This window comes from Lethenteron reissneri, chromosome 41, assembly GCF_015708825.2.
Source record: "Lethenteron reissneri isolate LAM-NWPU_2019-01 chromosome 41, ASM1570882v1, whole genome shotgun sequence".
Taxonomy (NCBI): Eukaryota; Metazoa; Chordata; class Hyperoartia; order Petromyzontiformes; family Petromyzontidae; genus Lethenteron; species Lethenteron reissneri.
This window is the reverse complement of record NC_083819.1, coordinates 11,581,616-11,606,645: the sequence shown is the minus strand read 5'-3', so window position 1 is coordinate 11,606,645 and position 25,030 is coordinate 11,581,616. Positions and strand designations below refer to the sequence as shown.

Genomic DNA, 25,030 nt, shown 5'->3' with positions numbered 1-25,030 from the left:
TAAATTTTACATGGTCAGCCAATTTAGTTTTACCCTGCGGCGCGGGGATCTGCAGCTGGGCACGAACAGGCGGGTCAGGTTCGCGGCCGTACATGAGGTAGAAGGGTGAAAATCCCGTAGCTGCAGGGGTGCCATCCGGTATGCCGCCAAGACCCCTTGAATTTGCAGGTCCCAATCGGTCTGTGAGTCCGAAACCTGCTGTGACAACATTGACGTGATGGTTCGATGCAGACGCTCGACCATCCCGTCAGTTTGCGGGTGATACGGGGAGGTACGAATTTTCTTCGTGCCCAGGAGCTCACAGACTTGTTGGAGTAGTTTGCCGGAAAATTTTTTGCCCTGGTCGGTCAGCAGCCGCTCCGGAGCACCTTTGTCCAGGACGTATCCCTGAACAAAGGCCTCCACGATGGCTGCTGCCGACTGGTTGGCAAGGGGCCAGGCCATAGGCCAGCACGTAAAATACTCCACACCAGTCAACAAATATCTATTGCCCCTGCGGGTGGCGGGGAATGGGCCCAAAATATCCAGCGCGACAAGCTCGTTTACTTTGGACACTTTGATTGATTGCAAGGGTGGGTTAGACTCCCGTGCTGGCGGTTTTCGTTGCGCGCACCGAGGGCATGACCCCAATAAATCCCCGACATCCTTCGTCATGCCTGGCCAAAAAAAATCAAGTTGGAGCAAGGCGAGGGTCTTTTGGGTCCCCAGGTGTAGGAGGCGCTCATGAGCGGCCCACACCACCTTGCCCCGCAACCCAGAAGGGACCACCAGCCGGTGTCGATGGGATTTCCCGTTCCAATGCATCAGCAGACCTTGCACCATTTCCCATGCGTCGGCATCACCCCTCCCCCGCCCAGCACCGCCGACGCGACGACGCCACCCGAGGAGGGAGGTATTCTTCATCTGGAGGCGCCCCCATTCAGTGACGGGCAACCCCAACAGGGAATCTTTTCCCTGTTGTGCGATCGAATTAGTAATCAATGTTTTGTCGTCGTCGGCGGCCGCCAAGACCGGAACCGATATGTCCCCCGGAGGCCTGCAACATCCAGACCCCAGGAGGCATGCACATTCGGAGGTGGTTGGCATGCGCGACAGAGCGTCCGCATTGGTGTGGCGAACGCCCTTACGGTAGGTGGTTTCAAAATCAAAGTCCTGGAGAATCTCTAACCATCAAGACAATTGTCCCGATGGTTGTTGAACTCGCAGGGCGTACTGTAGTGCCGCATGATCTGTGCGGATGGTGAAATGCCGACCGTACAGATATGGGCGATACTGTTGGATGAAATAGACAATTGCCAACAGTTCCCGACGGGTGACACAATATCTTTGCTCCGCAGGAGACAACACCTGACTACCGTACGCGACCACCCGTTCCACGCCGTCAACCACCTGGGAAAGCACGCCCCCAATACCCGTGTTGCTCGCATCGGTGTCGAGCAAAAAGGGCTTAGAAAAATCGGGGTAAACCAAGGGAGGAGCTTTTACCAGAGCATCCCGAAGGGAGCAGAAAGCAGCCTCCTCCTCCTGTCCCCAGTGGAACCGAACCCCTTTCGACGTTAAAGCGTGTAGGGGTTTCGCAATCGTCGCAAAATCCGTGACAAACCGTCGGTAATACGACGCGAAGCCAATGAAACTCCTGACCTCTCCCACCGAGGTGGGAGTCGGCCAGGAGCTGATGCACTGCGTTTTGGCGGGATCGGTAGCAATACCTGAGCGTCCCACGATGTGTCCCAAATAACGCACCGATTCGCGTAACAGATGACATTTTTGGGGTTTGAATTTCAAATTAGCAGCCTGCATCTTTTGGAAAACCGCCCGCAACCTCTGGAGATGTTCGTCAAATGTTTTACTAAAGACGATAACGTCATCCAAATAAATCAAGCACGAGTCCCATTGCAATCCAGCCAAAACTAATTCCATCAACCGCTGGAAAGTTGCCGGTGCTGAGTGGAGTCCCATCGGCAACCGGTTGAATTGGAACAGGCCGTGCGGTATACGGAAAGCAGTTTTAGGCTTTGAATCATCGTCCAGAGGAAGCTGCCAGAATCCTGAAAGTAAATCCAATGTGGAGAAGAATCGCGCTCCCGCCAAGGCGTCAAGCGATTCGTCCATCCGTGGGAGCGGGTATGCGTCGGCAACCGTAATTTTGTTAAGGCGCCGAAAATCAACGCAAAACCGCAACGAGCCGTCCTGTTTCTTAACTAGGACGATCGGCGCTCCCCAAGGGCTGGTGGAAGGAGAAATGATGTCGGCGGCTAACATGTCATCAAGAGCCGATTTGACATGGTCCTTTTTGGTAGGACTTAACCGAAAAGGATTCTGGTGTATTGGCGCGCTGTCACCCGTATCAATATGGTGACGCAGCAGATGAGTGCAGCCCAAATCGTATTTGTCCAGACTGAGAACGTCGGAAAATTCCCGCAGTAGTGTTTTAAGTTGTTGACGCTCTGAATTTGACAGGTCCGTCGATCCCGCACAAAGCGCCTCGAGCCACCCTTCATCGCTGTCCGAATGTGGTCGCGGCGCAGGGACAGCGCTGACGTGATTCGCGACGGGTTCCTCACAGGGCACCGGCGTTGCGTGAGCAAGCACGGTCCCCTGTGGGACCACCACCCTCTGCGAGCCCACATTGAGGACCACGATGAAGGGGTCTCCGTCCCCTCTTACTATGGTCTGGGCCGGAAGTAAATGAGGTCCACTAACCCCGGCCCTAGACGGCCCCAGCAAAACCCCCTGGGCCCCAATGCCCTTAGCGAAGGGGCACCGAAGTTTCAAAGGAATCAACATTTGTGCCCCCGGAGGAACGCGCACCGTTTTATCCACGAACGCCGGCACCGTCGCGAACGCCGTCCGGCTCGTAACGGGGGATGGCAGAAACGCCATGCGTCGGCCCGACGGGAGCTCAATGCATCCCTGGTCAATTAATATCCTAATCGGCATTTTGGCCAGGAAGTCCGTCCCCAGCAGGCACGGAACCGCCAGAGAGGAGGAAACAAAAATCGGCCCAGACAATTTAATATCCCCGATACAAATTTGGGCTCGAATTTGTCCAATGATGCCAAGTGAGCCCCCATTAGCAGCATAGAATGGCACGTTAACAGGCATCAAAGGGCGGCTCTGGACAGGGAGAATATTGTAAATTAATTCCGAAATAATGGTCGCCGATGCTCCCGTATCGACCAGGATGCGCACCTCAACCCCGTCGATGTCACACACGCCGTGGGCACTTACCCTGCAGTAGCCATGGCAAGGATTATGGTTTTTAGTAATGCACTATGGACAGTGCTGAATCCAAATGTGTAGACGATGCGGCTACAACGCGATGGGCCAACACGGACCACTGGCTGGGTTCGATATGAGTACCCAGAGTTGTGCGTGTTGGTGCGATGGTGCGCGATATCGGCCCCCCAATCGCTGCGGTGTTTGAGTGTGTGACGAGCGTGTGCGCGGGCCAAACATGAGGGGTTCCGCGACTCGCCGGGTTATGATGATGGAGCTTGAGAAGAGGGCTGGCGTCCCGTCGAGATGTCGTCCCGCGCTGCCGAGGAGAGCGGCACCCCGAGGCGACATGGCCCCGGATGCCGCAGTTGTAACAGCGCGGGAGTGCTGGCGACGACGATGGATGTTCGAGATTGCTCGAACCGCCCCGGTCCGCCCGTACTCCCGCTCCCTGCTGCCGTTGATGGTTGATGGCGCAAATCTCTTCCGCCGGGAGGGTGGCTGCAGCCACGGCACGCCCGCTCGCCGCCTTGCTGGCCTTCCGTCGTTGCGAGAGCAGGTTTGCGTGGAGGAGTCGTGCCGCACATCTCCGCGTCGTCCTGTGCGACGATGACGATATCTAATTCGTCCGCCAGCAGGAGTATCTTCTCCGTAACCATGGCGTCGACACCTTCGTTGTCCATCCGTGGAAAGGCCGCCTTTGCCAGTGCCAGGAGGCTTGTGCGGTACGCCAGGGGCGACTCCTTTGCCCCCCGCTGGTGATCGTAAAAGAGTTGCCGACAGTCCGACGGCGGACCGTAGACTGCAGCCAGCACCTGCATCGCCGTCTGCAGTGTGGAGCGCCTCTCCTTCGGTGCCGATGTTAGAGTGGCGAGGGCGTCGCTGTCGAGGAGTGCCGGCAGCGCGCGGAGAGCCTCGGCGTCCGTCCACTGCGCCATCTCCTGGTGAGCGAGGAAGCGCCGCTGGAAGCCGCCCCAGTCGCCTTCCTCGCCCACAAATTCTTTGAGTGGAGGTAGTCGCTGATGTAACGCAGCGGCTGCCGCGGAAGGTCGCAATCCCTCGTCCTCCTCACCCGGCTCTGCCTCGGCGCGAACAACCGATGGCATCGCCGGTCGCACCCGTGGTGACGTTCCGTCCGTTGGTGATGACGCGGCAGGTACTGTACGTCCGCCGTTGGACGCGATGCTCAGACCGGCCACGCCCTCAACAGCAGCTGCGGCGATGGCGGGATTTTCAAAGTGGTGCTCCGTCGAAATGGCGGGAAGGCGCTGTGGTCGTCAGCTTGCATCGCCCCGTGGCGGTCCAGCAGCCCCCAGCTGTGTGATGTGGTCCAGCAAGGTGGCAGCGGCGTACAGCAGCTCCGCCAGCTTAGCGTGCACCTGCCTCAGCCCCTCTGTCGACGGCTCCCCAGCCTCCTGTTGCTGTGGTGTGGATGCATCCGGCCCCGACTGCTCTGTGCTTTCTTCAGCCATCCCGGGCTCCCCGACTGCAACGGTGTCCTCCGCCTCCGGTACCCTGACTCGAGCTGTCCGGCGCGTGTCCATGTTCGTAGATTTTTACTTCTGACACCAGATGTAGTAGAGTTCACGACTCTTGGACGCCGGAGTTGGAGGCACACGGGTTTATTTCACACAGCACGGTTGTGGCATACAACACTAGAGGGGGTATCGGCCCCCTCACCCGGCTAGCTGGGGATACACGCGCTAGCTACTCCTAGCCTGCCTCCTAGTCCTCCACTAATGGGCTAGGGGAGGCTATCTGGCCCGACACTGGTAAGTCGGGCCCGGTACCCTGAGTCCCAGACCAGCTCTGACAAGAGCACCGGCTCTGGCTCTCGGGACCACGCCGCTGGCTCGGTCCTGTTCGGCCCTGATAAGGACGGCGAACCAGGGGAGTCCAGGGCTCTAGCTAAGACGTCTTCAGTCTTCACTGGTTAGCTTAACACTTCTCCCCGAGCCCTCCGACACATCCCCTTTTATACCCAACCCCCCGCTGAGGGGTGGGGCCCCGGGGGATCATAACTCCGAATCAGCCCCCCCCCAGGGTGCCTGGCGCGGACGTCGTAGAGAGCACCTCCCCGTGCACTCACGTAGCCCCGCCCACTGTGTTTGTTTGCCATAACCTGCCATGCATAACGGGCTCTCTCTCTAACACCCCTACACATGCACGCTTCGGATCCATGATCAAGGGCACAATTAACGTGAATGTAGTTGCCGTGCGACACGGTATATGCTCTGCAAGAATCACAGGACAATAGACGGGCAGCTGATCAGCGTCGCAGCGCCATGGGTGGTGCTGTAAGCGTGGAGAACTACAGCCCCGCGAAATTTGTAACAATGACGTCACGCAATGACGTATCACCAACGTCATGTGACAACACCTTGCTTACCCGTGGATACTTAAATTTACAAGCCACGGTTGGTAAATTGGTATATAAATGCAGAGAGCAACTTCGGAGACACGTCTCGTAGAAGGCTTCTTATTTATTTAAGAGCACACTGTGCGATACATCGTGTAACACAGCTACACATAGGTGATCCTAACACATAGCCCCATCTCCGGCTTCGCTGCATGAGCTGTTCGATCAGCGAGGCGATGGCGACGGAGTCTTCCAGAAGATCAGCCGTGTGGTCAGAGATGAAGAGATGGCGGAGAGCAGTGACGCAGCCAGGACCCAGGACACGTAACAGCCCCGAGCCTCAGGTTTCGGTCCCCCTCTGGCCACGCCCCCTTTCCAGAACCTTCGGGCTGGTTCCCGGAGCTTCTCGACTGACTGTCCTTCACCTTTACCCCAGATACGCCCTCCTATAATAAGGCATTATGCAATGCAGCCATGACCGTAATTACCCCTTCAGGCCAACAGATGTCACCCTGTAATTACACAAATAATAAACAGTGTGTGCAAGAAATCGCGGTTTGCGAATCCGTGGTTGGTAAGGGATTCCTGTAAGTTACTGTTCACTAAGTCACATGAAAGAGAAGACAAATTGGTGTCCTGAAATTTATACATGAACTATTTCAAAATGACGAACTGTATCAACATTTTCCATGAACAGATATTGTGTGGGGAGCAGTGATATCGTGGTTAATACACTGTGCTATGATTCTCAAAACCTAGATTCAATATCCCATCATGCATATCATTGTCAAGAGCTGTTTACACTAACCGCAAGCATCCAGACTGACTAAACTCGGCTAGTAAGACCCGGCCAACACACGTCATATCTATATGAACATACACACTGACCCAGCGAGTACATTTCCATCTACACCGACACACACTGACCCATCAAGAAGACCTCCCGTCTACACCGACACACATACACTGACACAGCCAGTACACCTCCATCTACACCGACACACACACTGGCCCATCAAGAACACCTCCCATCTACACCGACACACACACACTGACACAGCCAGTACACCTCCATCTACACCAATACATACACTCTGCATACCGCATCACTATAATCATAAAACTGACCTTCTAACGTTATGCTACTTGTGGACAGGATTGAGTCTCCTCACCTCATCTGGTCCAAGGTGGTTTCGGAGTCGCCGCATGCTCAGCCCCGGCTTCCACATGGAGATTCTGAAGCCCTACGTGTCTCTCATGGTGGAGAGCACCCAAGTGCTCATCGTAAGCTCACGCAGTTGTCACACACGCCGTGGGCACTTACCCTGCAGTAGCCATGGCAAAGATTATGGTTCTTAGTAATGCACTATGGACAGTGCTGAATCCAAATGTGTAATTTTAATATTCCCACCCCTAAACATGTATGTTGATTTCCTGTTGAGGTGCAATTGCTTTTTCGCTTCCAACATGGACCAGTGTGGAATCTGTGACTGAAGCACACAGCCATGCTCGATGTCAAGCGAAAATCAAGCGAAAGAGGTGAGCCTCAAATGAAAAGGTCAGGGACTTTAAGATTAAACTCTGTGAATATTCAGTAGCAGCAGGGACGAAGAAGACCACAGGGGCTGCCGCGGAGAGATGATGCCTGGCAGTGATGGTGGTCCTGGCCCTCGGTGTAGAGAGGAGGAGGAGGTTGTGTGTCGCTCAGCTACTGCTGTGGAGAGTTCCACTGTGAGCTGTTGTGCAGGGTGGTATGAGAGAGACAAGAGATATGGAGTAAGGTCGAGAATAGAGGCAGGAGGCAATGTTGTAGACAACCTTGCTGATGGCGACGATGGAAGCCAGTGGAGAGAGGCGAGGGAATCGGGACAAGGTGATAGGGATAGAGGACGATGCAGGTGAGATGGTTTTGAAACCGTTGGGAGTTTCTTGAGGTCACTCAATGAAGAGCAAGCAAGGATGCCGACTATGCTGCAGGCGAGGGTGTTGGCGATCAATCACTGGACGTAAAGGAAGTGGTACGAGCAAGATCTTATAATGTGGTTTGTGTCGGATAAGTATGAGTTGAGAGTGGCGCTGAGGAACTTGACGTGGTCGGAGAATTAGATAATGGAGCACAGCGATTAAATGCACGAAGGAAGCGTGGAGGTGGCGAGTTGCTGTCTAGTGCCGATCAGGATAGTTTCAGATTTGGAGGCATCCAGGGAGAGATCGTGGGCTCAAAGCCACCGGTGCAAGGTGGCGGCAGTAGTGGCGGTGGTAGTAGTGGCAGCGGTGGTGGCGGCGGTGGTTGTGGTAGCGGTGGTGGTGGAAGTGGTGGCGGCAGCGGGGTTGGAAGTGGTGGCGGCGGTGGTGGCGCGGGGGGCGGGGGCACTCTGGGAGCCTCTCACATACAGATTTGTCATTGGAACCAACTGAGCTGAACTTGCAACAATGTGGAAGACTCAGAGGTCAAACTTCTGGTAAACATGTTATTTTAATTTCGATTTAAAGCTTTCGTGACTGCAGGGATTAATCTTCTTGGTTCTTTCGGTAAAGTCACGTAGAAGGGAAATAATAAAATAATAAAAATAAAACATAATAAAATAATACATTTCTCACGACATTTCGGCCACAACGCAAGCAGCCGTCCTCAGGTGAAGAACAGGTCTGTCGGAAAGACAGCGTCTGAATCAGATTGAATGAAACGTCGTGAGAATTGTATTATTTTTAAATCCTTTATATTAAGTTCGCTTGCTTGCTTGCTTGCGTGCTTGCTTGCTTGCTTACGACCGTGCAAATCTTTCAGTCGTTTTTTAACCCACTTCCCGTGATCCAATCGAGCTGACACAGAAAAAAATTCAAAAATGTTACACTTTTTAGGCAAAAAAATTATTTTACATTTATTCAAATAGAACTCATTCATGGCTTTGGCTGAACGTCACAGTATAGGAGCCCAGAGCGTAACCCCTCCACAGGCCGTGGCGGAGTAGTGCAGTTGGTAGCGCCCTCGCTTCCCATTCCAAAGGTCGCGGGATCGGTCCCCGCGTCCTCCACAGGCGAATACATTTTAAATCCTTTATATTAAGTTCGCTTGCTTGCTTAGGACCGTGCAAATTTTCGCTCGTTTTTTAACCCACTTCCCGGGATCCAATCGAGCTGACATTTTCCACACAGACTCGTTGTGTGTGACAATTAATTTTCGTGAAAATTTTACACTGTTTAGGGAAAACAAATTAAATATTTAATTACCAATTGCTTAATACTGGCAGACAATCATCTGACCCATAGATTGCAGCCATCTCAAGCCAGAGGACGAGAGGACTCTAGCCGCCACGCATATAAAGGATTTAGAGTGAAAAACTTAGTTTTTACGGGTTTACTTGTTTATTATTTTATTATCTCCCTTCTACGTGACTTTACCGAAAGAACAAAGAAGATGTTATTTTAATGTTTTACTTACTCCATAACAGAAGGCGCTGAGTAGATTAGAGTGCTGAGCTGGCATTCTATAGTCAGTGAGATTCCGCAACACCCCACCGCTGAGGCTGAAGAACAAACGATACTTGACGTGGCCAAAGCTGACAAGCAGATGAAAGTGAACAAAGCCAATGGGCCAGACCAGATATCTGCTGTGATTTACAAACATGGAGGACAACACCTGCACTTCTTCATGGCCAGGATCTGGAATGATGAAGACCTTCTCAACGAACTGAAAGATACCATCATTGTGACCATCTTCAAGAAAAGTGACAAGTCAGACTGTGGCAACTACAGAGGAAGCTCTCTCCTTGCCACCACTGGAAGAATACTTCCAAGAATTATACTAAACAGACTTGCTGAAAATCTCCTTCCTGAATCCCAGAGTGGCCTCCGGCCTGGCATGGTAACTTCAGACATGATTTTGAGAATTGCCAGGAGCAGAGACTACCACTGTGCATGGCCTTTTTCAATCTGACTAAAGCTTTCGACTCTGTTAATCATCCTTCTAAGATATGGCTGCCCGACTAAATTTGTTAACATCCTCCATCTTCTGCATGACGATATGAAGGCTGTCATCCTATCAGTTGGCGAAACCACAGAGTCAATCAAGGTATGAACCGGTGTGAAGCAAGGTTGCATTATTGTACCAACTGTTTTCACTATCTTCCTGGTGGGAATTCTTCACCTGACAGAGGGCAGACTCCCCTGAGGCATGCATATCACATATAGGACAGACGGGAACATATTTCACATCAACCGTTTCAGAGCTAAGTCGAAAACCTCAATCACATTCCAATATGTAGATGATGCCCAAGTCAGTGCCTGCTCAGAAGCTAACCTTCAGGCCATCGTCAAGCTTACAGCAGGATGGGTCTAACACTCATTACCAGGAAAACAAAGATCATCTTTCAACAAGCTCCGAGAGAACACCTACCACCCCCCAAAATCACTACTAAAAACGCAATACTCGAAAACATTCCCAGTTTCCCATACTTAGGCAGCCATCTCTTCAGCAATGTCTTAATTCATGATGAAATCGAACATCGGATTGTTATAGCTAGTGCTGCCTTTCTCGCAAGCTTAAGAACAGGGGCTTTGAAGACCACGACATTACCACCAATACCAAAGTTGTTGTTTATAATGCTGTTATCATTCCTACCCTGTTATACAGTGCAGAAACCTGGACCTCCTATTAGAAACACATAAATTACCTCGAAAAATATCATCAATGCTGACTCAGGAAAATACTAAACATCAGCCGAGAAGAAAAAGAAAGACACATTAACAATACTTGCAGTCAAATGCAAACCTATTAGTATATTTTGTTACTGGTAAAGGAGGCCTCATGATGTAGATGCTTACCCCGAGCTCTCATTACTCTGATAGTGCGTTGTCTTTGAACTGTGCACCTTTGGCGTCATCTGGTCGAACACCATTTGAGACTAGGCTCTAAGAAAAGCTGTCTCTGGTGGGGACCAATCAGTTTCAAGGACAATGCATACATTATCAGATTATTGTTTTTTTGTTTGCATTTGACTGCAAGTGTTGTGGTTAATGTAAACATGATTCCTTGCAAAAGGTGTCAGTTTTGTTGCCAGAAAAAAGTGGAAAAACCCTATTAGTATATTTTGTTACCGGCAAAGGAGGCCTCATGATCTCGGCATCTAGTTGAATGCATCCTCTAGCTCCTTGACTTTGGCGTTATGTGTTTGCTGAACTCCCCCTGTTCCTCTAGTGCCACTTGGAAAGATGTCATCATGGAAACTTGCTTCTCCACTCTCTCGCTTTCTCCGATACCAAAGTGCTCTGCAAATCTCCCGGGTACTACCAAAGATTTGTAAATGAAGCCATCCAGATATACAAACATAGACACAACTTCAACCGAGAGGATGGTTTTAAATTAAGCAATCATTGGAAAGATGTCATTAACCAAGCCAAACTCTAGCTGCCTTATAATGGTACAGACATAGTAGTAGTCTTTAAGTTTTGTAGTTTTTTAGTTTTGTAGCTTTTCACACACTGCTTGCCTGCTTGGAATATAACCCACCAGCGAGCATAACAGAAGGCTGCTTAATCCTAGCTTGCTTATCTACTTCTGCCATCTATATCACAAAGCCTCAGTTGCAGCTCCAGGCGTAGCCGTAGCTGCACCACAGGTCGTCGTGCCTCATCACCAGCCCATAACCCCCCCCACGGCCCATCTTGGCTCCTCCCCCCTCCCCTTAACCAGTAGATAATCTCGTGTCTCTTAGAAGTCTCGTCACTTGATACAGTGATATTTGCTGTGACGGTGCCACCTGAAGACGGAGGCTTGTGTTGCCTTCGAAACGTCGTGATTTAATTTATTTGTTTTCTCTTTTTTAACCTACGCGACTTTACCGAAAAAACCAAAGAGGTTGGTATTTTACTCTGTATGTTGACTAATCTTCCGGGTAAATTGGGAAAGTTTATTGACTTTTTTGAGAAGAGTTTGTAGCATCCCACGAGTTCCTCCATGAGGGGTCTCAGGTCGTTCCTTAATTGGGGAGGTGAGTGGAGAAGAGGCCTTCTATTTTTTGTACGGGGCTCTTTCTGCCATTGAGCACCTGGAGTGTGGGGCAGACTAGTACAGGCTTCGGCTTCATATTCATGAAGCAGGCCCGAATCCAGAAGTTCACGTTTTCTGTGCAGAGGGGAAGGCATGTTTAAAGTCCAGGTTGCTCCTCTGGTGCTGTGAGGCTAAAGAATAGGATAAGTGAAAATAGCAAACCAAAAAACGATGTGTAACCTAATATATTGAGTCGAAGAGGTCCGTTTGAGCACTGCTCACTCACAAAAATACGTTAAAGGCTATTTGGGGATCTTTAGTCTTTGTCTTTCACTTGTATCAAACAGGACAAATGGGAGAAGAGGATCAAGATACAGAACTTGTTCGACGTGTTTGAGGACATCAGCCTCATGATGCTGGACAGCATCATGAAGTGTGCCTTCAGCTCCCGCAGCAGCTGCCAGACGGACAGGTGACCCGGCGGGGCACGCGGAGGCCGTGCAGAGCTGGAAGCACTGCGGCATTGGGCAGGGGCTCGCAAGCCTCGACATTGGCATTCAGCTCCTGGACACGTGGCTGTTGCCATTGTGCATTACAATAGAGCACAAAAAAAAGCGTCTATTCGACAAGAACTTGTGCAATCAAGAGACTTCTCACACCTACAGGACACAAATCTGCTGTAGCTGTAATGCCCAGTTAGGCCTGGCTATGTCCTGTATAACTCCCAGTTAACCATCATCACGGGCTCGACGTCTCAGTTGCAAATGGCCCAATGTGAGTTTCATTCCCTGTGCATCTGCCCAGTCCATAATCATACTGATTGCATAATGCAGAATGACCTTGGCAAAGTGTGATGCATGACCTTACACTAAACCATTAAGATGTTTCTACTCACTGCACAGGCATCCACACGCCCCAGTCTCATGATGCAGGTTCTTAAATTACCTACAAATGTAATAGCAACTTGCGTTTTCCCATAGCGATTCTCTTCAACCGAATCATATGTTTGCATATATGTCCAGAGGTCCTCCCTAAATTACCAGCCGTCTGTCACGTGCGCTAATAGCCACTGAGCGGCGTCTTGTAACTCGCGTGACCTCTCTCGCCCGTGCCCCGCTCTGGGTGGCCAGTGACAACTCCTACGTGTCGGCGGTGTTTGATCTCACGGAAATGGTGCACCGTCGGAGCCGGCTCTTCCCGTACTACTTTGATGTCATCTTCAACCTGAGTCCACTGGGATATCGCTTTCGCAAGACGTGCAATGTCGCACACGCACACACGGGTATGATGGGCGCACACACACACGCCTATTATCACGTGCACAGACTAAGATACCCTGCTTAGCATGATAAGACAATAGGGGTGAGGGTCACAGTGCAGTGTACCAACAGCCGTGTCTCCACTCTACTCATAGTCAGCTTAAAAGTCAAACTCTTGCCTTTATCTGCCAGAAAATAGGAACCCCGTTAACGTAGAGGGTGACCAGTGAAGTGCAGGTCACAACCCTGCGAATAACATGCGTCACAGAAGTCTAAGGCTAAATGTAGAATATTCATATTGTGCGTGTGTATACGTGTGCTGCTAATCAGATAAAGTGATCAAAGAACACAAGGAGGCCTTGCTTGGGGAAGAGGGACTGGAGAAGATCAAAGCAAAGCGGTACCTTGATTTCCTCGACATCTTGCTCAGCATGCGGGTGAGCGTCCGATCTTGAAGAGCGAAGATGGCATGGACATTGTGGCCTCTCGGTTGCACGTAGGTCACAATGGTTATGAATAATTATTTGCAATGACCGGCTTCCCCACTTTTCAGGATGACAAGGGCAATGGGCTGACCAAGGAGGACATACAGGCCGAGGTGGATACCTTCATGTTTGCTGGACATGACACTACAGCCAGTGGCCTGGCCTGGGCCCTACATGCCATGGCTCACAACCCTCACCACCAGGATGCTTGCCGTACCGAGGTCACACGCCTGCTTGCAGGCCGAACCTTCCTCACCTGGTGAGAGATTTGGGATGTGACATGGACAGCACTCTGCACTCTCTCAAGTTGAGAGAACACAAAGCTTATTTCTGGAGATGACTCGTGAAACTCTCCAGGAGAATGGTTTTCAGGCTGATTTTGTGAATCAGTTGTATTTATTTCAGTGTTCCTCTCATCCCATCAATTTCTCCTTCTTCTTAGAGGCTGATGACGTAACATATTTGCAGTAGAAGAATCTGTTCTACAGGGTCAATGTCAATGGACCGCCTGGATTAAATATTTACTTGGATTGCTTCATTTAGAGCAAAAGTTATAAATATTGTTGGCGTGGTGCCCCAAATCAAGACCACTGTTAATAGGCACTTATTTAATTATTTGTCTTTGTGAGTCTTGTGCTCGTAAGTCATATGTTTCATGTTTTGCATGAGTTAATTTTTCACCACAACAGGGTACTGACATTCCCTGTTCACGTTTGAAATAGTTCCTGCACTTTTCTTACACGGTATCCATGCCACAGCCTGTGCCATCCCCAGGGGAGCACGACCCACAGGTTTGAGAATCTACAGATATGGAGAAACATTTAATATATCTACTTTTGTCTAAATTAAGGAACCTTTATCGAGACGTTTGGCCATCGTGTGAGAGAAGGCCTGGAAGGGCTCTCTAGAGCTCCCTCTACTGGAGGCTGCTCTGCCAGCAGTCGCGTGAGCTAGAAACTACAGGGCCGCGCCTTTACCTTTACTTTTCACATTCAAGAGCAATTTAATGAAAACGTTTTAGAGATACGGTATATTTATAATGTGGAAAGTCGTTTTGTTCTTCATTGTTTGCAATCCATGTGTACAATAAAATATACATTGCTAGGCAGCGCAACTCAGTGGGCGAGAACAACATTCGCGTTCAAGCATTGAGCCCGAATACGATGCCCAATTTTCAGCTGACTTAGACCTGAGGTAAACAGGACACAATCTGACGTTGGACTGTGATCTGCAATCACCGTGCATGCGTGTCCCCTTGCAGGGACGACCTTTCCCAGCTGTCCTACACCACCATGTGCATCAAGGAATCACTGCGCTTACAGGCCGTGGTGCCCGCGATCTCCAGGAAGACGAGCAAACCAATCGCCTTGTGCGACGGGCGCGTCATCCCCACAGGTCTTAGCTCCTAGCCTCCTCGGCTCTGGTCTAACTTTAATGAGCTGACATCTTTCACCTCCCATCCCCTCCCACAGATCCTAACGCTTTACCTAGTCTTCTTTCAACCCCATGTTTGTTGTCACTTTGCGCCGGCTCTGTCCACAGCTGGTGCCAAAAATTCGCTCACCAAGCCATCCATGTATATAGATGTAAAGTATGAACTTGGTGGGAGACGACTTCACGGGTTGCACACCTCTTTATTAACGTCAACTTCTCTTTACACGGGTGGCTAAGTACAGCCTGACACACAAGGCTCCCTAACTTCTCTTTACCCGGGTGGCTAAGTACAGCCTGACACACAGAGCTCCCTAGGCTACACCCTCACGGGCTCTTACGCCCCGTAGCTCTCGGAACCCACCTAACCGGGGTATCCGTCTCGACTCTGGGTCCCACAGCCTCGTCCCACATGGACGTCAGACCACGGGTCCCACAGCCTCGCCTCCGAACCACACAGCGTCCTGGCCCTTATAAGGACCGCGGGACCAGGGGTTTCGGGGCCCTATCTCTTCAGCTTCGTCTTCGATCTTCAACTGGTTATCAACTCCCCGAGTGCTCCCTCGCGTCCTCCTTTATAGCCCTAAATGCGGACGTCGTTGAGAGCACCCACCCCAGTTGGCCAATCACTGCGTACTCCCTACGATCCTCTTTCCCACATGATGTCAGCGCGCACAACCACGCACCTCGCGCCGCCCCGTGATCCATCACTGTCGGCGCGTGTCAACACCACCCCTCTTGACGTAGCCACGCCCGGCGCGCTCATACGCACGCCGCCCCTTTTGTCAACACGTACCACCACTACATCACCCCCTACCACATAGCTCGCAGCCGCCCCGGCTGCTAAAAAATTTTGTTTTTACCCTCCCTTATGTGTGTGTGCCCCGTAACGTAAGCAATAATCACAACAACACGACCCAACACAACACAATAAAACTCCGCAATCCGCAAGAACAGAACAAGGAACCGAACAACAAGAACAATATGTATAACCCGACGAGCGACAACAATAAACGTATATACACTAAAAAATTGACTCGTGCAGTGTCCCTTACTTTCCGATCGCCCCTTGAACGGGACATTATACCGGCAGGAGGGGGGCGTGGTGACGAGCTGCAACCTCGGCTCCCAGTTTATTAAATATAATTTTTTTTTCTCTTTATTTTTTCACGAAAAGTGTTGTGACCTAGCACGAGTCCGCCTGGCCGGTCCGTCGTACGGTGCTAGACGCGGTTGATCGTTCCGTGGTGCCGGCAGTCCAGGGAGGCATGGGCCAGGCATCGGTGATCCGCGCGTGCCTCGGGGTTCCGGTTCACGACGATCAGTAGCCGTCAAGTCCGAGACACCTGGGAGTGGGTCAGGCGGAGACACGTGAGGATCAGACTGCGACACATCCCTCCCTGGGTCGACGGCCACATCACACGCTCGGTCGTTACGGCACAAGGGGAGACCATGCGGTGCCGCTAAGGGTTTCAGCTGGGAGGGGTGTACATACCAACGGCGTTTTCCCCATTTAATCTGGATACTCTGGGGTCGCGCAATGCGCACGATTTCCACAGGTCCCCTCCATGGTCTCAACAGTTTAGGGGATGTAGCTAACGGTGCATGTGGGCAGTGCAGCCAGGCCTTATCGCCTGGTTTCCAATCATGCGTATACACCTTTCTCGCGTGCAATCTCTCGTTAGCGACCTGGCGAGACCTCGAATTCAACCTCGCAGCCTCTCGCGCTTCAGCCAATTTGGCGATATTAAATTTGATGTGGTCGGCCAATTTAGACTTTTCACGAGGCTGGGAAATCCCCAGCTGGACATCCATGGGCGGATCGGCCTCCCGCCCATACATGAGAAAAAATGGGGAAAACCCTGTCGCCGCATGGGGTACCATTCGATAGGCCGCGAGCACCCCGGGTACCTGTAAGTCCCAATCAACCTGATCGTCGCAGACCTGTTGGCACAACATAGAAGTAATCGTCCTGTTTAGACGTTCAACCATGCCATCAGTCTGCGGGTGATACGGGGAGGTACGCACTTTCTTCATCCCCAGCAGGTCGCATACCTCGCGCAACAAAACGCCCGAAAAATTCTTTCCCTGATCCGTCAGCAAGCGTTCGGGGGCGCCTTTGTCCAAAACATAGCCCTGGACAAAGGCGTCTGCCACTGCCGCAGCCAACTGGTTGGCGAGTGGCCACGCCATGGGCCATCGGGTGAAGTATTCAACGCCAACCAGCAGGTACTTGTTACCCCTAGGTGTAGCGGGAAAGGGCCCTAATATATCGAGCGCAACCAATTCGTTTGTGTGTGAAACCTGAATGGATTGTAGCGGTGGATTAGCCGCTATTGGTGGCGGCTTCCTTTGAGCGCACCCCACACATCCCTTGAGGATGTTTGCCACGTCGCTCCCCATACTCGGCCAATAATAGTCTCGTTGGAGTAGGGCGAGCGTCTTATGGAATCCCAGATGCATGAGTCGTTCGTGAGCAGCTAGAACGACTCTACCCCGCATAACAGATGGCACAACGAGCGTATGATGCCGGGACATATTCTCCCACTTCATCAGGAGGCCCTGTCCGACCACCCAGGAATTTACCCGCGACTTCCCCCTCCCCGGGAGCCTCTGCCTTCCGACGCAACGTGAGCAGGGAGCTGTCGGCCATTTGGAGACGGCCCCACTCAATAAGAGGCAACGCGAGCAACGAGTCCCCGGCCGTGGGAGTGGCGGGCGCATCGACTCGCGGAGCGTCAGTGGCGGCTAGCAAAACTCCCGCGGGGGTGGCGACAGGGGATTTACACCGCGCCGATCCCAGAAGGCATGCACATTCCGAGCGCGGTGACAAACGCGACAAAGCATCCGCATTCGAGTGCCGCAATCCCTTTCGGTAAATAGTCGTAAACTGGTAGTCTTGGAGGACCTCCAGCCATCGGGACAACTGACCGGAGTGTTGCGCCACCCGCATTGCATATTGGAGAGCTGCGTGGTCCGTACGGACAGTAAAATGACGGCCGTAGAGATACGGCCTGAATTGCTGAATAAAAAACACAATCGCCAGCAATTCACGGCGTGTCACACAGTAGCGTTGTTCGGCAGGTGACAAAACTCTGCTACCGTAGGCGACCACCCGTTCGACCCCCCCGACCACCTGTGAGAGCACTCCCCCGATACCCGTATTACTAGCATCCGTGTCAAGCAAGAACGGTTGCGTGAAATCGGGGTAACACAAGGGAGGAGCCCGCACCAAGGCGTCTCGGAGGGAGCAGAACGCAGCCTCTTCCTCCGGCCCCCAGTGAAACCTCACCCCTTTAGCAGTCAGAGCGTGTAGGGGCCTGGCTATGGTGGCAAAATTTTCGACAAAACGGCGGTAGTAGGAGGCGAATCCTATGAAGCTACGGACCTCAGTGACTGAGGTTGGCGTAGGCCATGAGTCGACGCAGTGCGTTTTATCAGGGTCTGTAGAGATCCCAGAACGGCCAACGATATGGCCCAAGTACTTAACCGATTCTCTAAGCAGGTGACATTTGGCCGGTTTAAATTTACATTTAGCGGAACGCATCCTTAGGAACACCCCTCTCAATCGCTGGAGGTGCTCCTCAAAAGTCTGGCTGAAAACGATGACATCATCTAGGTAAATCAAACAGGTGTCCCATTGGAGTCCTGACAAAACCAATTCCATGAGCCTCTGGAACGTGGCGGGAGCGGAATGTAGCCCCATAGGCAATCGATTGAATTGAAATAGGCCTCCTGGTGTCCGGAAAGCGGTCTTTGGTTTCGATTCCTCATCGAGGGGCAATTGCCAAAATCCTGAGAGCAGGTCAAGCGTTGAAAAAAACTGTGCTCCCGCCAAGGCATCCAGCGACTCATCCATCCTTGGGAGTGGATACGCGTCGGCCATCGATATTTTATTTAGGCGGCGAAAATCCACACAAAATCGCAAGGACCCGTCGTGTTTTTTAACAAGGACAATGGGAGCACCTTACGGACTGGAAGAGGGTGAAATGATGTCGGCAGCCAACATGTCATTAACAGCCGACTGTACATGTTCCTTCTCGGCTGGGCTGAGCCGGAAGGGGTTTTGCCGAATTGGAGCCGCGTCACCCATATCTATGTGGTGGCGCAACAAGTCCGTGCAGCCAATATCGTACTTGTGTCTGCTAAACACATCAGCGAATTCAAGTAGCAGGCCCCTCAACGCTCCCAACTGCGCACTCGACAAGTTAGCAGACCCAGCACACAACGAGTCCAACCATTCATTCTCCTCCTCTGATGGAGGATGCGTATAGGGGCTAAAATTCGCAGTGCGCAACGAACTGTTCCTCTACGGGTAGCGGCGCCGCGTGAGCCAGCACCGTGCCCTGTGTGATGACAGCTGGCCGCGACCCCGTATTCAATACCATAACAAATGGATCCCTGTCTGCCCGCACTATGGTCTGGGCTACCGCTAGGTCGAGGCCCCCAACAGCTCTGTTTGACGGCCCCAACAGAACACCTTGTTCCCCCCGTATTTACTCCGAGGGGTTTCCGAAATCGAAGGGTACCAACATTTGCGATCCCGGGGGCACCCACACAGTCTGAGTTGCCAGCGCCTGAACCGTTGCACAAACTGTACGTATTTTGGTAGGATTAGTCAAAAATGCAACGCGGCGACCAGATGGAAGCTCGATACAGGCCTGATCAACGAGAATTTTAATGGGCATTTTAGCCAGAAAGTCCGTGCCCAGTAAGCAAGGAACTGCCAGGGATGATGAGACAAAAATAGGACCCGCCAATTTGATATCGCCAATACAAATAGTCGCCCGGATCTGTCCGATAATTCCCAACGATCCCCCATTCGCCGCGTAAAATGGTACGTCCACCGGAAGAAGAGGTCGACTTTGGACGGGAAGGATGTTATAAATAAGGTCCGAAATGATAGTGGCCGACGCACCCGTGTCCACCAGCACTCGGACCTCAACCCCGTCAATAAACCCCGTTACAACGGACGACCCGGCCGATGCAGCCACTATTCTGTGGGCCAACTCAGACCATTCGACTGCTCCCGGGCCGTGTACGAACCCCCCTCGCCGAACCGAATCCCCGGGCCCCTTATGTGGTCCCCCCACCGCGAAGCGGCGATCCGAGTGTGCCCTGTACGTGGACCGAGCGTGTGTTGTGCCGCGACTTGCCGGGTTTAGCTGGGACGACTTTGGGCCTTGGTCGTCGTCCGGACACGGTCCTGTGGCACGCTGACGTGGAGCCCGGCACCCGGCAGCGACGTAGCCCCGAAGGCCGCAGTTGTAGCACATGACGAGGGACGTCATAGGTTTCGGTTGCTCCAGCTTGCGGGACGATCGTATAGGTGAACGACCTCCCGATCTCCACTCCCCCGGTCTCGAAACGGTGAAGGCCTCCTCCTGAGTCGTAGCAGTCTGAGGGTCGGCGACAGTCGCGGCAGGAGTCGCGATCCCCGCCGATGCACAGACGACCGTCCGCTTGCGCTTGAGAACCTCGTGTGCGTGGATGCTTGTTGCAACCCCCAAGGAGCAGATGTCCATTTCGTCCGCCGTATTGATGGGGACTCCCAGGCCGTGAGCCAACGCCAGCAGCTGTTCTGTCACCATGGCGTCCTTCTCCTCCTTGTCCATGCGGGGAAAAGCGACGTCCGCCAGGGCGAGCAGTGACGTGCGATAGGCGAGTGTAGTTTCTCCCTCCATCTTTCGCCGTTCGTAGAACTGGTGGCGACAGGTGGAGGGCGGTCTGAACACCTTAGCCATGAGGTGAAGCGCGGCCTGGAGCGTTGAGCGGGACGACCTCGGGGCGGATGTGAAGGCCGCGAGTGCGTCGTCGTCGAGCATCGCCGGCAGCGCGCGTAAGGCAGTATTGTCGGACCACCCCGACATCTCTTGATGTGCGAGGAACCTTCGTTGGAAGGCCCCCCAGTCGCCCCCGTCCGCCTTGAACGCCGTCAGCGCGGGAAGTCTTTGTTGGAAGACCTGGTCGTCGTCCTCCGATGAACGTTTTTCCCGCGCGCCACTGTGGTTGACTAAAATGGCGGCTCCGTCAGCAGGCGCATGATGGAGAGTTTTGGCGCGCGCCGATGACGCGGGCTGTGTCGAGTGGAGGTCCCCGACCACGTGGTGTCCACATTTCCCGCCAATCGATGGCGGACCATCAAATTTGGCGCCAATTTCAAAAATTTCAGAGCGAAGCGCGTCCTGGCGGGATTCCTCGGGCCGCGCTCCCTCCTCCAACCTTGATGTCGTTTTCCCGCCTCCAGAAGCGGTGATTTATGCCAAGATGGAAGCGGCAGCAAGCAGCAACTCCGCCAGACGGGAGTGTGCGTCCTGGAGGCCGGTGTCGGAGGTGAGTGGAGCTTCGGCCATCGCCGCGAAGTGCTGCAGCGGCGGCATCTCTTCGTCCTCGCCTCCCGAGGCTTGCGGTTCAGGTACATCGTCGTCCTCCCAATCTTGCGCGTGCGTATGGGTGGCCTTCCTGGTATCCATCCTTTTGAAGACAGGTTTACTTCTGACGCCAGTTGTAAAGTATGAACTTGGCGGGAGACGACTTCACGGGTTGCACACCTCTTTATTAACGTCAACTTCTCTTTACACGGGTGGCTAAGTACAGCTTGACACACAAGGCTCCCTAACTTCTCTTTACCCGGGTGGCTAAGTACAGCCTGACACATAGAGCTCCCTAGGCTACACCCTCACGGGCTCTTACGCCCCGTAGCTCTTGGAACCCACCTAACCGGGGTATCCGTCTCGACTCTGGGTCCCACAGCCTCGTCCCACATGGACGTCAGACCACGGGTCCCACAGCCTCGCCTCCGAACCACACAGCGTCCTGGCCCTTATAAGGACCGCGGGACCAGGGGTTTCGGGGCCCTATCTCTTCAGCTTCGTCTTCGATCTTCAACTGGTTATCAACTCCCCGAGTGCTCCCTCGCGTCCTCCTTTATAGCCCTAAATGCGGACGTCGTTGAGAGCACCCACCCCAGTTGGCCAATCACTGCGTACTCTCTACGATCCTCTTTCCCACATGATGTCAGCGCGCACAACCACGCACCTCGCGCCGCCCCGTGATCCATCACTGTCGGCGCGTGTCAACACCACCCCTCTTGACGTAGCCACGCCCGGCGCGCTCATACGCACGCCGCCCCTTTTGTCAGCACGTACCACCACTACATAGACACAGACACAATTTCAACCGAGATGACGGCTTTAAACTCAGCAATCATTGGAAAGATGTCATCAACCACTTTGGGTCATGACTTGATTTGTGTCTTCTTGTCAACCTCTACCTTCAGCAGTGTGGATGGGTGTATCGAGGTGCAATGCCCCCCCTCATCTCTACCCCCCCTCCTCCCCCTATCTCTGCCGTACACCCTCTCCCTCCTCCTGTCTCTGTCCCCTTCCTCCCCCCCCCCCATTGTCTGCTCCTACATTACTGGCTGCCCCACCCATGCTGTTTGCTCTGCATATGCTCACCTCCACCCAAGCATGCCGCTTACGTAGCTAGTGTTGCTTGTGTAGTAAGGTTCCCGGAGACTTGACAACGTAGTTGGAGGCACACGCTTCTTTATTAACACCAGCACGTAACAGGCAAGCTTACAGTACTCGAAGGAGTATCGGCCCCTTCACCCGTCTACGCTACGGAACACAACAGCCTGACTCACAGCTAGCTTACAGCGAGGTTACGGCACCCTGAATACCCAGACCGGCTCTTAGAAGAGCGTCGGTTCTGGGCTCTTGGGGCCACGCCGCTGGCTTGCCTGGTCGGCCCTTAAAAAGGCAGCGATCCCAGGGAGTTCCAGGGCCTGTCTAGCTGGTCTTCTTTCTTCACTGGTTACAGATTAACACTAGACCCCGAGCCGTCTGGCTCGCCGCCTTAAATAGCCATTCCCCCCTTGAGGGGTGGGCTGTGGGGGATCCCAGCTCCGCAATAGCCCCTCAGGATAACAACGCGGACGTCGCAGTAAACACCTTCTTCGCGTACCGATGTAGCCACGCCCATTGTGTTTGTTTGCCATCCGCGGCAAGTCTAAATCCGGCCGTCTACAACTGCTCTACACTTGCACAGCTCTTTTCCCTGCCCACTCACTTTGAAGCCCTTATAAGCAGCTACATTTGGAGGCTTGCCCCCCTTTTCTCTCTGCCTGATGAAGACCGCTTGTGTTGCGATCGAAACGTCGTGTGTTTTTTTTTTTGCTTTTATTATTTTCAATTCATAATTTTCATTTTAACGTTTGTTTCTATTTACGTGACTTTACCGAAAGAAGAATACCATACTGTTGTTTATGTATCTTTATTCTTATCTTAGAGAACTGGTCCTTGACTCATGCTGTCCAATCTTGAAGTTATTCGTGTCGCGTACCATCCCTTAAAGTGGCATCGCAGCATCTTTGTATCTTTGCCTCTTTCACTCCATCTGGACTTCCGTAACAAGGTCTGGAGTCCCAGACCCTTGGCCCATGTGGTTCTATGCTCACTTGCACCATTATGGGGAGCTGTTTGACTACACACTTTAGCAACTCTACATTCATGTATCTTTGCCTCCCACCCCCTGTGCTGTGCAAACGTATAGGAACCCGAGTTTACATCAACATCTACTGCTTGCACAGAAACCCAGAGTTCTGGAAGGACCCAGAGGTTTGTCTCCAACCTCCAAGTGTGCACGCTGCTTCATTGAACTATCGCAGTGTCGCATGTGTGAACTGCACTCACCTGGCCTCTGCATTTGGCCTCCACGTGCAGATTCAATACATTCGTAGCCCCTACGTGAAGATTGTTTTGTCCGTGTTCACATTCCTTCCAGGCTGAAACAAATATAGGCAGAGCATGACAATTTTAGGATATTTTAATGATTTAGAATAACAAATTTTAAACTTAATCGATTTGAAACTTAATCCCCACTTACAGAGTTATTGAAAATAGTATGAATATTGACTTTTAAGGAAGTAGGCTTGGGTCTGAAAAATGTATTGCCCGATTAATGAAACTAGTGATGGAATGACAGCCAAAGGAGAAAACGTCGTGATGCAGCTCAGCGGTAGCGCGTTTGCCGCTTGTTGCATAAGTATTTTTTTTGTTTAGTATGTTATCCTTCCACGCACGTCCGATTAGCACGATTGACTATGTACGGTGCGAAAGAAGTTTAACATACATACAGCATTCAAATCAAGCGGCCGTCCTGATTAATACTGCATGTGTATGAAATGTATGTATGTTGAACTTCTGTCGTACTGTACCTAGACAGCCGTGCTAATTGGAGGTGCGGGGGAAGGACAGCAAACTAAACACAAGAAACTGTTCTAAAAAATTATTTTCAATCTAGATTTAAAAGAAAGAGCGTTCCAGACGGCCGCAGAAGCGCATTTGTATGCACGTCATGCAGTGGTGATACAAAAGCCACTGCGAATGTGACCAGAGTTTGCATGATGGTTTATGCTCCTTGAGATCAACAGAATATTGTGGTTCATTTGTGGCAAGCACTTTGTGTGTAATGCATGCGATCTTATTTGTATTTGGTCAGCAACTGGAAGCCAATGCAGCGCAGCGAGCACCGGACCAACATTGTTGGATTTTACAGTGCCCGTCACGACACATGGCAAAGAATATTGTACACGTAGCTTGCTAATGTTTTTGTCAGACATCCCGTAGAGTAGTGAGTTGCGATAATCAAGCCTCGCAAATACTATGTGTAACGATTCGGGATAGTTGCAGGGTTTATGGGGAGTGTGATTCCTTGGGGAGGGATGTAACACACCAGGTGGGTTGGTCGTTTTGCCACTCTTTTTTCGGTGATACTTTCATGCACACTTATAGGCAGAACCCCACAAGTATTGTCTGACTTGTGTGCTCTATATGGAACTAAATGAAGAAAAGGGACCCGTTTTTACACACAACGCACCCGAACTACTCCATCACCCTTATACACCCACCAGCACGCCCGTTTATAGGGTCTCACGGTCCTGTGTGTCCTAGCCGGCCTGTAGCAATATGCAAAGCTTTTCGTGCCTTCTTTAGGGTGGTGTCTCCACAGTCTAACAGTAGGTAGAGCACTGGTGGCTCCCTTGGTGTGGTGTGTCCACAGTGCAGCTATAGACAGAGCAGGTGGCTCCCTTGGTGTGATGTTTCCCCACCAACAGCACGCAGAGCCCTGCTGTCTCTTCTTGGTGTGGTGCCTCGACACTCCCGCGGTGGGTAGAGGCTTCCAGCTCCTGGCTGCTGCTGCTATTTTCTGGCCCCACTTCTCCTCACGTCAAGTGCCTCCAAACCCCTTCTTTATTTCCCCTTTCATGGCAGTAAAATTTGCA

General features: G+C 52.1%; 1 protein-coding gene and 1 long non-coding RNA gene across 3 annotated transcripts in view; one reads left to right on the top strand and one right to left on the bottom strand.

The window, feature by feature from the left end:
• LOC133352709 (uncharacterized) overlaps nucleotides 1-25,030 on the bottom strand; it is a 78,448-nt gene that overhangs the window by 20,161 nt on the left and 33,257 nt on the right. For both annotated transcript variants that reach the window (XR_009756289.1, XR_009756288.1), the window contains exon 2: nucleotides 23,439-23,530. This is a non-coding gene — a long non-coding RNA (uncharacterized LOC133352709). The remainder of the gene's footprint in view (nucleotides 1-23,438; nucleotides 23,531-25,030) is intronic.
• LOC133352708 (cytochrome P450 4B1-like) overlaps nucleotides 1-25,030 on the top strand; it is a 37,721-nt gene that overhangs the window by 7,405 nt on the left and 5,286 nt on the right. Inside the window, exons 4-10 of the mRNA XM_061568530.1 lie at nucleotides 6,735-6,862; nucleotides 11,915-12,039; nucleotides 12,698-12,849; nucleotides 13,157-13,263; nucleotides 13,380-13,570; nucleotides 14,573-14,706; nucleotides 23,299-23,363. Of these exons, the coding sequence (XP_061424514.1) occupies nucleotides 6,735-6,862; nucleotides 11,915-12,039; nucleotides 12,698-12,849; nucleotides 13,157-13,263; nucleotides 13,380-13,570; nucleotides 14,573-14,706; nucleotides 23,299-23,363 (902 nt within the window). The remainder of the gene's footprint in view (nucleotides 1-6,734; nucleotides 6,863-11,914; nucleotides 12,040-12,697; nucleotides 12,850-13,156; nucleotides 13,264-13,379; nucleotides 13,571-14,572; nucleotides 14,707-23,298; nucleotides 23,364-25,030) is intronic.